The sequence below is a fragment of the Schistocerca americana genome, chromosome 2, assembly GCF_021461395.2.
Source record: "Schistocerca americana isolate TAMUIC-IGC-003095 chromosome 2, iqSchAmer2.1, whole genome shotgun sequence".
Classification (NCBI taxonomy): Eukaryota; Metazoa; Arthropoda; class Insecta; order Orthoptera; family Acrididae; genus Schistocerca; species Schistocerca americana.
In genome coordinates, this window is record NC_060120.1 from 731,298,229 (window position 1) to 731,313,084 (window position 14,856).

The 14,856-nt window shown below is 40.5% G+C and overlaps 1 protein-coding gene across 1 annotated transcript in view; it reads right to left on the reverse strand.

Moving 5' to 3' along the window:
• Positions 1-5,599: 5,599 nt before the first annotated feature.
• The window catches only part of LOC124596040 (protein takeout-like), a 123,834-nt gene continuing 114,577 nt past the window's right edge, over positions 5,600-14,856 (reverse strand). The window contains exon 7 of the mRNA XM_047135009.1: positions 5,600-5,963. Coding sequence (XP_046990965.1) covers positions 5,812-5,963 — 152 coding nt within the window. The 3' untranslated portion in view covers positions 5,600-5,811. The remainder of the gene's footprint in view (positions 5,964-14,856) is intronic.

Consider the following 14,856-nt stretch of genomic DNA (forward strand, 5'->3'; position numbering starts at 1 on the left):
TGTTCCGGAAACCCGATATTTCTTAACCGTTGCGCCCATCCCTGCTCTTCAACTTACTTATTACTGGTGTGATCATTGTCCATTCTACAAGCCGGTCGCAGGAAACATTTCAGTTTCCGGTCTACTGGCGTCTTTTTTCTTTTCTTTTTTTTTCCATCCTGGTTATTGTGTGTGTAAACATACAAACAGTAATGAGAACACCGTCCTTGAATTCTGAACTAACTGCTATTGATAATACGTGAACAATTATGTAAAAGTTTTATTTCGTTTATTCCTTCGGCATGTAGAAGGCGAATATTAAAAAGGGAAATTACGCCGTTACATAATACAAAACTTTACACAGTAAGACTTTTCTTCAAAGCCAGCCAGTGCAATTGTCCGTGAGTTTATGTACGTCCCCAAGTTCACCACTTAACCATGCATAGTGCTCTCGACCTGGTGGTGTATCGATTGGCTCAGTCCACACTCTGCACTGAGGGTCGTTCGAGAGTCCCAATGTTGGCATAATCTCCCTTCTTCTTCGAAGGTTTGGGTTCGACGGTTTTTTGCTATATTCTTTCAATAGTAACTTTTTCTGATTTCAGGTCATGCTATATTAATTAGTACGAGTAGACAGTAAATTACTATAGGTGGAAGCGTTCCAGATATTATTCTCATTATTTCTCTGACGTGAGTTGGTTTTTTATACGTGTGCACTTCCGGTCTATACACATGCACAATACTTGGCCACTGTCAAGACTGAAGTTCACAATACATTTGCATCACATCTGCAGGTTGTTCCAGTGAGTCTGGAAAGGATGATAATTCTAGATGTCAGTCTTTGTTTTGTTTCATCTATATGGGCTATGTACCTTAGGGACTTCAGACTCCTCACGCATTACTCCAAGAAACCGGGGGTTATCTTCAGGTTTAGTGATCTGATTATTCATGCTTCTCTATTATTAAGATGTCTCTTTCAACTGACTATCTTGTCTGGACTTGGTTGCAGATGCCATGTGGTGTAATATAGGTGCAGGATGTTTAATTTCTGGTGTATTTTTTCGAAAGACTTACTGTGATAAGTTGTTTCTACATCGTCTGCGTATATACACTTGAGGGACGTTTTATCTGGAACATCCACAATAAGAAGGCCATTACCGATCCTTGCGGGAGTCCATTGTTGAGCGCCGTGTATCTGCTAGTCATGCCGTTACATGTTTCTCTAATTTTTTCTCCATTTAAAATGTCCATCAGTTTATAAATATGATTGCACTGAGTTTTTCTATGAGTTTATAAAGTAGGCCATGCCTCCACTATATCGTTTACTGATGTTACTGTCATCAGGACAACGCCCGTTTTCTTTCCTTATCCTGGTGGCCCTTCGCGGTAAACGTTGTGAGGGCAAGGAATTGATCACAGATGCTTCCTTTAGGCCTAAGACCCCCTTGCTCCATCGGTACGTAAGACTCTGTATACGAAGTGAGTCGACCACAAAAATTCTGTCAAATAATGTGTAAACAACGCATAAGTGGAAGACTAGTCTGAAATGTCTCCTGTTTTCCTTGGTTTCAGGACGGCGACTACCTAAGCTTCTTTCCATGTAACAGGTACTTCGTTCCACTTGGCGCACTCAGAAAAATTTTGCTAGCCATTTTCTTCCTAATGGTCCTAGATTTTTCAGGATCCTATCTACTCCTGCTGCATTGCTTCCTTTGACCTATGCCAATGCTTCAGTGGTCACTTGGATCTCCGCGTCTTCTGTTTCTTCCGTGTTCACTTGCTTATTCTATGTTCTCATTATTATTATTTAGAAATTTCTTTCTATTCAGAAATTCTTAAACAGATTTTTGAGGTCAGTTTCATGTGTAAAGCTATCCGAGTGTGTGTCATTCTCGTACTGTGTTGGTGTAGGGTTGTAGCTCCAATTAATCTTCGTAGCAGATTCCAGTTCTTGCAGTTAGAATGAGTAAATTCGATGCTCTTCATCATTTCAATCCATCTGCCCCTGCATTCTTCATTCATTGTTTGAATCAATTCTTCCACAGCCCCGTAGTTCTCGGTCTTCTGGTATTCTTCCAATAATGATTCACACTTTCTCGACCAGCATGGAAGCCTTGCGAGTTGGCCGCGCGGTTCGAGGCGCCATCGCTCGGTTCGAGACGCCATGTCACGGATTGCGCGGCCCCTCGCGCCAGAGGTTCGACTCCACCCTCGGGCATGGGTGTGTGTGTTGTTCTTAGCATAAGTTAGGTTAACTAGTGTGTGAGTCTAGGGAACGATGACCTCATCAGTTTGATCCCATAGGAATTCACACACACTTGAACACCAGCATGGAGTGTGTTCCTTCTTAGCACTACTTGGAAGTCTTTTCAGTGCAGATTATATATCAGAGTAGTAAACCGCGGTGGTATGTCGCATTATGAGATATGTGCACATATTGCTAAATAAAATAATTGGTAAGCGGATCATTAGCGCACAGTAACCTCTGTTCATACGTTAAATGAGTGGCATTTTGAATGATGGGATTAACTGAACAGTGTCACTGACTGCCACCGCTGCGAAATGCATGTCCGACTTCTCTGACTACAATGAGGACGTATATCAAAATAATTGTCAATAAATCCTTATGGAAAGGTGGCCTGCATTACGTCCTAGTAGTAAAAGTATTATATACATGTACTAACGCAAATACACCAATACAGCACGGATACTGGATACCGACTACGTTTCATTCATGAACTGGCAAACAGCTTCACTTGATTTGTTGTACAGGTCGAAAGGAAACAATTATTTAGTTTCACTACATCAATAATTGAGTGGTCTGTCTTGTCAGCACGTCAGTAGACACGTAGAATGGTTCAAGAACTTACATTTCGTTTGCTACACAGAACGCATAAACACAAGAATTCTATAAATAGACTTAGTGTATCTGAATCATTTAACGGTCTGATTGTAAGCCAGCGTGACGGTGGCTCACACACCTTCTATCGAAATAGTGGAATGTTAACGTGGTATGATATATAATCTATCTATTGAGAATACAGGGTTGCTTAATTACATTTCCCTGTTTGCAAGACACGATGTGCATACAGTGTTAGTAGAAGTAATACTCTACTTATAGGTCTTCATATGCATACAAATATGATTCAGATGTAGCGTAGTGTGTTGCCCTCAGTGACATCACTGCCTGGCTCGTTGTTGTGAATTTCACTATGAACAAATTTACTACGTATTTTGAGATATCATCTTCTTGCACGAGTACATGTCAATGAAGCGAAGTGCATTTTCATTTAAAAACGTGGCGGACAGAAATAGAACTAATCATATACATTTCTTATGGAAATTTTTTAAATAATTTAAGGGATATGGGATGGAAATGCCGTTTGTAAGTTAATAATGTTACCAAATATCTTTTGGTACTAGAATGCTAAGCTGAAACATAAGTTAAGCTTACTGTTTCGATGAGTGTAATGATTAAATACTGTTGTCTACGTTACATAGCACTCTTTATCTTGAGATAAGTACACATTCCACACTTCATGCTTTCTTACGCTGGTTTCACAAGTTAGTAATATTTCTTGAAAGGAATTCATTTTTGTCTTTACCTGCGAGATTGGTTTCCAAACACCTTTGCTGCAATTCCGACCGTCCGTGCTTTAGCACATGCAAAACTGTTTAAGCATCCTCTGGGATATACAGAGTGTCTTACAATTCCTATTACAGGCTTCTATGGGCTATAGAGGGAACTTTGTACATAATGTTTTGATAAGGAACACACATCCGGGGATATACCGTTTGAATATGAAAGAAGATTGAAGATTGGCTCATTTTCAAATATCCCGCCACATGACACGCACACAAGGGAGACAATGAGCTCTGACCCATGCATTCTACAGAATCCAATGTCGTGGACAATGTTTCGAGTACTCGTCGTAGGGTTATCTTCAACGCAGCGAAGGAGGTCCTCTTCAAATTCAAGAATGCTGCTCGTCCGTGGATCATCACAACCAACAGTCCCTCTTGGGAACGTACCAATTTCACGTAGTGTATACAAAATGGTACGTGACGCCAATTTTAGCACTGAGTGAGAACGGCACCTCTTCTCAGCTTTTGTGTGCGTACCGTGAAACTGGAGATTTAAATGTAGTCCGATCTTCAGACGCATTTTATATCAAAACGGTACATTTTGGAACACCGATTCCTTATCAATATTTATCTGCTAAGTTCCCTCTACGACTTCCAGAAGCCTGTAACTGGAATTAAAGAACACCCCGCATAAACATTTAATCCATAGTCAACATATTTTCCAACAACACCACAAATCTCAGCAAACCAGAATACACGTGTGGACACGTTAATGTTATTTATTGTAACATAAATTGCAGCGTTGGTGACTGGAAATACACTGACGAGCCGAAACCCCACTGCCAATGTGAGACTGAACGCCGATCGGTGGAGCTCCAGGCACGCGACACGGTGAGGAATGTATATAAGCGGAGCAGAAGCGAAAGAGGAATTATCCTAGCATCGATACGGGTCGCAAATAAGAAAAGCCACTGATACAAGCGATTTGGACACAGGGCACATTGTTACGGACAGACGTCTGGCAACGAGCATCTCGGAAACGGTGCAGCTGTTGGTTAGTCTGCCTGCTGTTATCGCGAATAACTAAGGAAAGTGAAGGATGGCGAAACCACGCACATGTGGCACGTGACAGAACGTGGAGGTTGGAGACTTACCCGCTCTGTAAAGCAGAACACACGGCGATCTCTGGCAGGTAGGACCATGGGGTACAGCACTGGTGCTAGATACAAGTGTTTAGCATCACTGAACAAGGGGCTCTGGAGCTAAACGACCTCTAAGTGTTCCCATGTTGACCTAACGTCATCGTCAATTAGGAATGAAGTGGGCACGGTATAATCGAGATTGCATGATAATGTGAGGAAGTAATGGAGAAGTGTAATTTTAAGATTTTCCTAATAAATTTGCTTTAAATATTCTAGTATTTTTTGTAACATAACACACAGTCAGTTCCAGAAGAAAGTATACTCCATAATTTTAAATGTAACGTCCGTAGCGACATCCCTGGTAGTGGTCTCGAATCTGTAATCAATGAACTTTTGCACAGGGTATAGAAAAACTTTGTTTGAGTTGAATGTTCTGTTTTGTGGGTTGCAGTTTAAAATGACTGCAAAATATCTGAAGCGTTACCAGGCAGTGTTCCTAGTGAACCATCCAAAGGGACCAAAGCTTTCATATGGAGCTGCTGCTAAAAGTCTTAGAAAGTCAAAGACATTCGTTGCGAAGTGGGTCAAACGATATTTAAAGCTTGGAAAAGTGGATTATTTACCCGAGGGAGGGGTAAGGTGCCAAGCAGTAATCGATAATGGCGGGGATTGGATTAACTATTAGGTAATTGTAATGTTAGTAATAACATGTATTTTCATATAAACATATTATAGTGTCTTTTATTTCATACAGATAACGGCGTACACTTTCCTGTGCAACTGACTGTAGGTTGCTACCCTGATAGCCCTCGTATTTTACGTAATATTTGTACGAGCAATATATTTTTATCGGCAAAAGAAATTAAAATTTACCTTATGAATTCACAACTGTATTTTAACAAAATAAAATTTATTTATTTCACTACGTGTACATGTGAGGCACATATGTTCAAGAAGTGTAGAGACTCTCGATATAATATAAAGTTTCTTCTACTACTCCCCGTATTCTAATAACACAGCTACATCAAATGTGTGAGCAGCAACGTGCATGGGCGACGTATACTACACTGACTGTAGTCAAGGGCACAATCGGGTGGCCACACAGTTAGGCAGGGAACATCACGTCCAGGGGGTAGACGTCGGCAACGCGATTGAAGAACTCTGTGAACACCGAGCCCATGGCCTCCTCTGGCAGGTGTTTATACGCTTCGAAGGCGTCCTTCCAGTTCTCGTTCAGGAACTTGTTCATCGTTTCACCTGAAAACAATCAAAAACAATCAAAGTTTAACACAGCTAAATGAAGCACACACGCACACACACACACACACACACACACACACATACACACACACACACACACACACACACACACACACACACACACATACAGACAGAGAGAGAGAGAGAGAGATATTTCGTGCTGAAATTATGTGTGTACATGATTTCTACTGCAGCGATATAGAACTATCCTTCCATCTGTGCAGACGTCTAAAAGCTCCTATAATCTACAACGAGATTGTCCAGCGCATTAGATATTTGCCTGCTTATGCAGTGAATGCATTAGATCCGCGTCTGTGTCGTCTCAGTGTGTAATGAACTAGCGTGCTACTGATTACATTGGACGAATAATTCAGTTTAGTTTCTCATGCTGCAGTTGAAAACAAATACGAAATAGAAGGAATTGTGATTTTGTCAGCTACGGATGTAAGCAGATGCAAAACGCTACACTAATATTACTAAGAGCGTCGAAAGAGCGATCGAGGGCAGCCAGTGCAAGAAGAATTGTTTCAGTTTCTAGTGGACAACCTACGAGAGCCAGAGGGAGGTGCCACAGTGGTTATAATCTTGTTTAGCAGAAGCGATGATCTAAAGTACAGCCAGGCATCCAGTTAAGGGGCTCCGGAACGCCCTATACTTGCAATGTTAAAATAACGCTTATAAATTACATCTTTCCTCACAAAGTATTTGAGGTAGGAAGTTGAACTTTTTACAGATTATTTATTGGAATATGGGCTACAACTTAACACAGGGATTTTACAAAATTTTAGTTCAGTTATTAAAGATGATTTTTTTCAATTGTAATGAAAATTCACAACATTTTTTTGCAATTTTTTTATTTATATATTACAAAAATACAGTTTTTTTGGAAAAAGGCTGTGTTAAATTATGCAGAAGGTACTGTGTAACATTTACTGAAAGTTTGAAACAAATATGTTTGGAAGATCCTTAGAAAACATGTAATTAGTATGAGAAAATAAAAGTTTTGGGAATCGAGTGACAAAGATTGGATTAACTTTTTAGTGCATTCCAGGTCCATAGGATGGATTATCTTCATCCTCTGCAAACTCCTCCTCCAGCTTCCTCTTGTTCCTCCTCCTGTTTACTCTTGCCTGTATTTCTAGACTCTTTACAGCCCTGTCTGCAGCCCGAAGGCGTTCCTTATCTAAAGCAAGCATCGCTCGTACCATGTTAGAACCTATCTTCATTCCCATATTTCTAAATACCTTGCACCTTACAATGTTGCCATCATTGAAAGTCGCAACAGCATCATACACACCAAAGTGAAGTGTTTCTATTCCAACAAATACAGTCTTGGGGATTCTCGACCATATAACACTATTTACACTTTCATTGGGGTTTTGAGTTTTTCCGTGAATACACTTTTTCAATAGTTCAGGTGCTGCTAAGTCTCTGAAAATAGGTTTTATCACCTCCATTATTGCATGAGGCAGACTATGCTTATGAGTGTACACTTCACCAGTTAGCAATTCTTTGTTATATTTACACCAACTGTCTTCTTCTTTGGGACACAAGCTATGTTGGGGATTTTCATCGGTTGAAGAAGTATGAAAAAAAAGAGCCCAAACAGCCTTCTTCATTTCGTCGACACTTTGTGTATTTTGCCTAATAGCCATTCCATAATAGTTCTGTATTTTGTCAATTACACTGTCAGTTAACCTTCCCTTCCCATCCAACCCTTTACCATCAATGAGTTTTTGTTTTTTGTACGAAGCTTTCAGTCGCCGAAGTCTTGTTCCCATTCGCTTCTGTACATGTCCAATACATTCAAATTTCTGCACTACAACATCGTCACCATAGGGCTTCAGTCCTTGAACATGTTTGAAACTTTTAGAATCACCTTCACCAAGGTAATTAACATATCGCACTTTATCACACGCCTCAGAACGCTGGAATATACTGTCAACACCAGCCACTTCCATTCCTCCACTACTGCCACTATAGTTAGCTTTGCAATTACTTTCATGTGTACCTTTATATTTTTGTGGACATCTACAATACTTTGATATTACTGCTACATCTAAAACTTTCCCTGTATACATACTGGTGGCAGATACTACACCATGAAGAGATGTGTCCCCGTTTATGCCAGGTACCATCGAACGCTGCAGTCAAACCTCTGTTACCATTATTTTCCATTACTTCCTCTTCCACAGCGTTCTTCATAGATTCTATACAGACATCTTCTACTTTAGACCCTATTCATTTATTATAGGTCGTAAACTTGGTTGGGGGATTTGGAAGATTCATGATGCCAAAGAAAATTGCACCTGCAGTAGCACCCTTACCAACTGAACGCAAGGAATAAACAAATCTAATGTTGTGTTCGTAGATTTTGCTACCATTTTCTTCAGTTGCAGTTACTGCAACACTGTTCCAAAAGGTGGTCATGTATGAACACTTATCACATTTCAGTTGTATTTCACTAGCATGTCCTACGTGCTTTATTATGGAGAGTTCCAGACCAACTTTACTACAATGAATACATCTTACACAGTTTGAAAAAATTCCTTTGAGAACCGACATATCAAATATTTCATTCACATCCGATTCGCCCATAAAACATTCATAGTTTTCACTCATTGAACCAAGCTTCTTCTGTGAAGTATTTTCTTTCACACTTTGACTGCTATGGGCAGGTGTACTTGAGAGGTTAGGTTCACTCACTTGGTTATCGTCTTTATTGTTTACAGTAATAACACATACCTTTGGCTTTCCAACATTTCTCCTTTTCTTAAAAGCCTTCAGAGGATTTCTAATAACTTTACTTTTACTCATTATTATACTTCAACAAAACAGAGACTCAAGAAACAGAATTAATTACGAATATTTTCGAGATAACGACAGAGTAAATAAACATGAAACAATCGACAATCACACCAGCGATATATATTGAACCATCACAGTTAGCCACAACACATACTTTATCTCACATCACTAAAATGTACCTGATGAACACGGATGTTAATAATTACACCATTTGACAGCAGTTTAACAGCGCCACAGTGGGTCACGCCCATGTAGAACACATTTCAAAAAAAATTTAAAAATAGTTGTAGTCTTCGGAATTGAATAAATTATATATCTATTAAAAGGTAATAGTCTGCAGATTCAGAAAACGCAAAAAAGTAAAAATTGAACTTTTCATGATTTTGAGCCTTTCCGGAGCCCCTTAAGGACAATTCTTGTAAGGACTATTACTTCAAAAAGGGTGCAGGCTATTCATTGCCTAATCTCTGTCCATTTAGAGATGGGTGTTAAGCCATAATGTTACATGCTTTACCCTTCTCTGTGACAAACATTTCAGTGGATGAAAGGAGGAACAAACTGAGAGAACTCTAAAAGTATGAAATGAAACGTCTGCTAATACTTAGTAGAAGAAGAGTTATCATTTTGGTGTGCACCAAGATACACACAAATTCAGATAAGACTGGTGGGATATTCAAATGCAATAATTGAAAGTCTTGTAATAAATTCGTCAGAGCCTAGCATCAGCCTTGAAAAAGTGAAATAGACATTCAAATCCAATATCTCTACTGTAAATATTCACCGGTCTGGAAACTGGTTGCAGGTAATCACCCGCCTAGAGGCATAGAGCCGTATAAATATTATTATGTTAACAGATAATAATAATTTTCTACAGTTTTTCTTCTGTATGTACGTGAATATTGATTTTCTGCTATCAGCTGCGGGAAGAATATTTGTTCAGTCAGAGTTCTTCTACGTCTACAGCTGCTTCCACTGTCTGGGAATCAGTGTGACGTGTGTGGCTAGAAGTACAATTACTTCTACAATACATTAACATTTGTTCAGTTCCCTACTGGGAATGCATCTGACACCTCTACATGGTCAACTTCCGAGCCGAGGTACGTAGTCGACATTCGACGTGCCCACCACCTCACGACACTCTTTCCGGAACGAGTACTGAGTATCAGCTCAGCCCATCCCACCCCAGCCACTGAGCGGGAGAGGTACTTGAATGAACCCTAGTTTACACGACACTAGGTTGCTGGCAACAGCGCTACCGTCCACTGCGCATGCGCGCCGCGCATTTGCCCAACTCGTTGGTGAAACTAAACGTTTTCAGCGTGTTCCAAGTTTGGCGATACTAGTTGCATGAGTTTGAGGTTACGTGTGTTCGTAGTGTGTGGAGAAACTGAAATATGAAGGGGGGAATGGAGAACAATGTTCGCTTTTTGGATATCTATGCTTTGCACAGGTGTTTGTGGGATTTCAGAGATGGTGATTACAAAAATAAGCAACATATTGCTGCTCCTGAGACCTTCATGTGCGATCAGAACATACATGGTTTACAATATCTGACCTGCAGGGCAAAATTTTATTGGATTAGGAGCACATGTACTACTGAATTGAGAAAAATACAAGTAAGTAAGATTCTATCTGTGGAAATGCTCTCGTCCACAAGACTAAAATCCGATCATTATAGTTGGCCGACTATTTTTTAAGGAGTATTGTTGACAGAAGGGAAGCTGCATTCTTTATTCAACATTCATCTATTTAAAGCGTCGCAGCAGTGCTCCCCATTCACAAATGTTTGAATTCTGAAATATTGTCACTGTACATATCTACCTTCAAGACAGTAGTTTGCAAACCGTTCTCTTCTCAACGTGGCCTGCTTCGAATAATTATTGCTGTTAATCTTAAAAATTCTTACCGTTAATGTTAATAATCATTGGTGTTAACGAAAAACTGTCATCACAAACTAAAACCGCATCTTTCAGCATGATGTGTGTTCTCTATTTTAATGCACGGATTGTGATGCGTAATTTCAGTTCTGGCGACAGTGCCTCATCCATTACAGTATCTTTTCCTTATTGCGTAATTAACTCTATTTAGAAGAAACGTGAACACTTCTGGTGACATTCTAAGATAATTAAAAGAACTTCTTGGGTCATCCATTACAAATTATTCAAGGCTGCTGAACAACTGAGTTGAAATCATTTCTTCATCCAGTCACGAATCGAAATACGTTTCTTATTTTTTTCTTATGCCACGATGCCACGCAACAAGCTTTAACTCCATCACAATTCGTGCGACATGCAGCTGCCAAAACTTTCATACAAGACTCCGGCACCCACAAAACGACGAAACTGGAGTGTATGCTTGTTCCGCTGTGTCTACTGTCATATATGAAACCATTTGTGGCGCAACCCAACGTCGTCGTGTAAACTAGACTTAAGCGAGCGCTACGCCTCCCATCTTTCCTTTCTTTGTTTTCTCCTTTATTGCTCCTCTTTTGTTTCCTTTCTTGACACGCCCCCAGTGTTTGTGGGCCTTGAGCCGCTACGGAAGTCTACCCCTATCGCGCAGCCGGCACAAAAAATAATAAAACAAAGAAATTACTAACCTGACACAGCAGCTGCCATGGGTTCTAGTAAGAATGCGTAGATTTATCGTTAAGCTCTCTAGGTCGTATAAAAAGTCATAGAGCAGGTAAAGAATTACTTCAGGGACCACATAGTGATGTGTTTCGGAATTTTTTCCATCCTCATATGTGTATAGTAAAAATACAACAAACACACTGTTATATAAAAATACATTACCTTTTAGACAGTAATAACTAAACCACATTCAACAAAAGTGCAAACAATCCATTCCTACCTACCCAAGTGCAAAGGTAGCACAAGAACAAGAGCTTTACCAGATGTGTTCGTAACATGAGATGTCAGACTACTAAGCGATTTCCCATGAGACCGGGATAGGAAGACAAAATGGCCACTATGTGGCAGCAGGATAAACATATTGGCGCTGTGTCATATATACTATGACAATAAATTACATAAAATGACAAAACGAAAAGTGATACATCAGTGTGCCAAAATACACTTTATTCCCAAGCACACTGATGTATCACATTTCATTTTGTCATTTTATGCAATGTACTATCATAGTACTATAGATAAGACACAGGGCCACTATATTTATCCTGCTGATACATAGTGGTAATTTTGTCTTCCTATCCCGGTTTTAGGGAACCCGCTTAGTAGTCTGACATCTCATGTTACGCGCACAACTAGTGCTATCTTTGCTCCTCGGTAACTAGGAATGGACTGTTTCCACTTTTGTTCAAAATGTTCATATGAGTGTGAAATCTTATGGGCCTTAACTGCTAAGGTCATCAGTCCCTAAGCTTACTCACTACTTAACCTAAATTATCCTAAGGACAAACACACACACCCATGCCCGAGGGAGGACTCGGACCTCCGCCGGGACCAGCCACACAGTCCATGACTGCAGCGCCTAGATCACTCGGCTAATCCCGCGCGGCTCCACTTTTGTTTAATGTTGTTTAGTTATTATTATATAAAAAGGTTTATAATGTATTTTTGTATACGAATTTGTTTGTTATATTTCTATTTTAGATTTCTGAAGAAGGAAATAATTTCGAAACAAGAAGCCCAAGGACGATGGGTATGCCATATGAGATGCAAAATATTTCTTTTTAGTAATCCACCAAAAGTATCTGGAATAAAAGCGATAAACAAAAGATTCTCAATGCACCTGAGTCAAACACTGGAACCAGCAACTCGTGGATGGACGCCTCCGAGAAGAGACGTAAACAAAAACGAAGCAATTTAGTGAGTGGTTACGTTATGTCACGGAGCAGCCAGCCAAACATGTGTGTGTGTAAACGAAGGATGCAAGTTGCGACCTAATGTCTTGTCGACAACCAGGTCACAGACGTCGATGGAGGAGGGAATCGATCGTGTTTTATTTTGGTCTTTTTTCTTTCTTTTCTTTTTCAAAACAAAGATTGCATTATTCGTCGTAGGAAACCAGGGACAACCACCCAGAGTCACGCTACTCCTTAATGGCCCGTCGACAACGGGATCATCAGAGACGGAGCACGAGCTGAAATTAGGCAAGGTTGGAGAAGGAAATCAGGTCTTCTCTTCCAAAGGAACCATCGTACTATTTGCCTTAAGCGATTTATAGAAATCGCAGAAAACCTAAATGTTTATGGCTGAACGCGGATTTGTACTGTCGTCCTCCACAATGCAAGTGAGTGTGCCAACCACTGCGCGACCTAGCTCGGTTTCCTTAACCAATGAGCTACCTCACTCGGTATATCAGTAACTAAGTATAAACAGATTGACGTTTGTACGAAATTATTAGATATTCCGCCGTTGCTGTAAGCTTATGTCAAAAATTAAAGTGTATTTGTACATTGCGATTGGCCCGTTTAGACACTAGACGTCATAGCTGTGGGTTTGGTCGACGTGACAGCAGAGTCAGGTGCTTGGACGGTGGTGCACCCAGCGACATCGCTGGGTACAGGAGAGCCACACAGTCGTTGGGTACACAACGTAATCGCGTCGAGTTGGCATAGCTGCAATTTGGAAACAGAGTCTAAACATTTCTAACGCAGGACCGCAAATTCCCCACGCTGGCCTGGCCTACCTTTATACAACACATGTTAGGCACTTCACCTGGCCAGCACGTTCCCCAGGTGTCTGACCCAGTGAAATATCTGGTCATAGGTTGCAGAGACACAGACACGCTTCTACTCGCCAGACACTTCAAGTGACAAGCTCTACCATAGCCTTGTGGCAATGTGTAATGACGTACTCGTATTTGTCATCCAACCTTAGTTCGGCTAAAGCTTCCGCCAGGCGCGCTCTAAAAAGGGACAAGATTAGACGCGTGCACTGCGTGACTAATCCAATTTAAAAAATGAATTTAAATTTTTGCCTTAACTCACTGAGGGCCGAATCTACACTAGCTTCAACCTGACCCTCTGCAGGAAGCCAGTAGGTGAGACAGCCTGTGTCTATCTAGAGCGGGAAAATAGTCATAAGTGTTCTCACGGGCTATAATAATAGACAGCGCGGCTAACGGAGAGTTTAAGTCCTGATGGCTTAGACTATTGCTGCTGTCAGAGGTAGCAGCTCTGTCTAGTAAAGTGTGCACCCTGTATAATCACTCCTAAATCACCTTCAAATTGAATAATTTATTCTTCTTCTCATACAGTATTCGCAAAATAAGTAAAATTTCGTTATTTGCTACCACTTATGGTGTGGCAATTTTAATGACATAATTGTTTTAACAAAATGTAATTCTTAAAAAGCATGCTGACTATGCATCAAAGGTAATTCTTAACATATTCCAGCCAGCTGTGAATCCGGAAGTAAAGAAGGTGACATGAAATTGGGTTGTAAATTTGACAGGAAAAGCGCAAGAAAATTGATATGAACGAAAATATATGATTCCTGAGACTTTTCTAATCCTCAAACACCTGTGATGTACATGTGCAGACTGAAGCGACGATTGAAAATTTGTACCAAGGTGGAGATTCGGACCCAGGTTTCCTACTCACAAGGGAGATGCGCTGACGACTACGCCAATAGGGCACAGTGGCTCTGCGTCACAGTGTGAACTACCTTAACACGCCTCTACTATTTAACCCAAATTCCTATTCACAACTCACACCACCTGGTATTTTCCCTAAACTCAAAAAGCGTTCCAGACGGTCTGAAACTGTATTTCAGGTATGATTACCATTTGTGTTCGATGCTAAGTAGCTATTCCATTACAGATGCAGGCCTCAGCAACGCTGTTGGATTTCTGGGGAAATACCATGTGGGATAAGGCGTGAACGGGATTTTGGACTGTAGTAGCCTGTGCAGTTGTGCAAAGCCGCTGTCCCAGGTTGGCATAATGGTTAGCGCATCTGCGTAGCGATCACGAGACCCGGGTTCAAATCCGAAATTTGGTAAAAGTTTTCACTCGGCTCTTCATTTTGCATATAAACATCGGAAACTGATACCTTAAAACTTCCAAAAGATTTCCCTAAAAGCATTTGATTTCACTTAAAACACAAAATACAGTA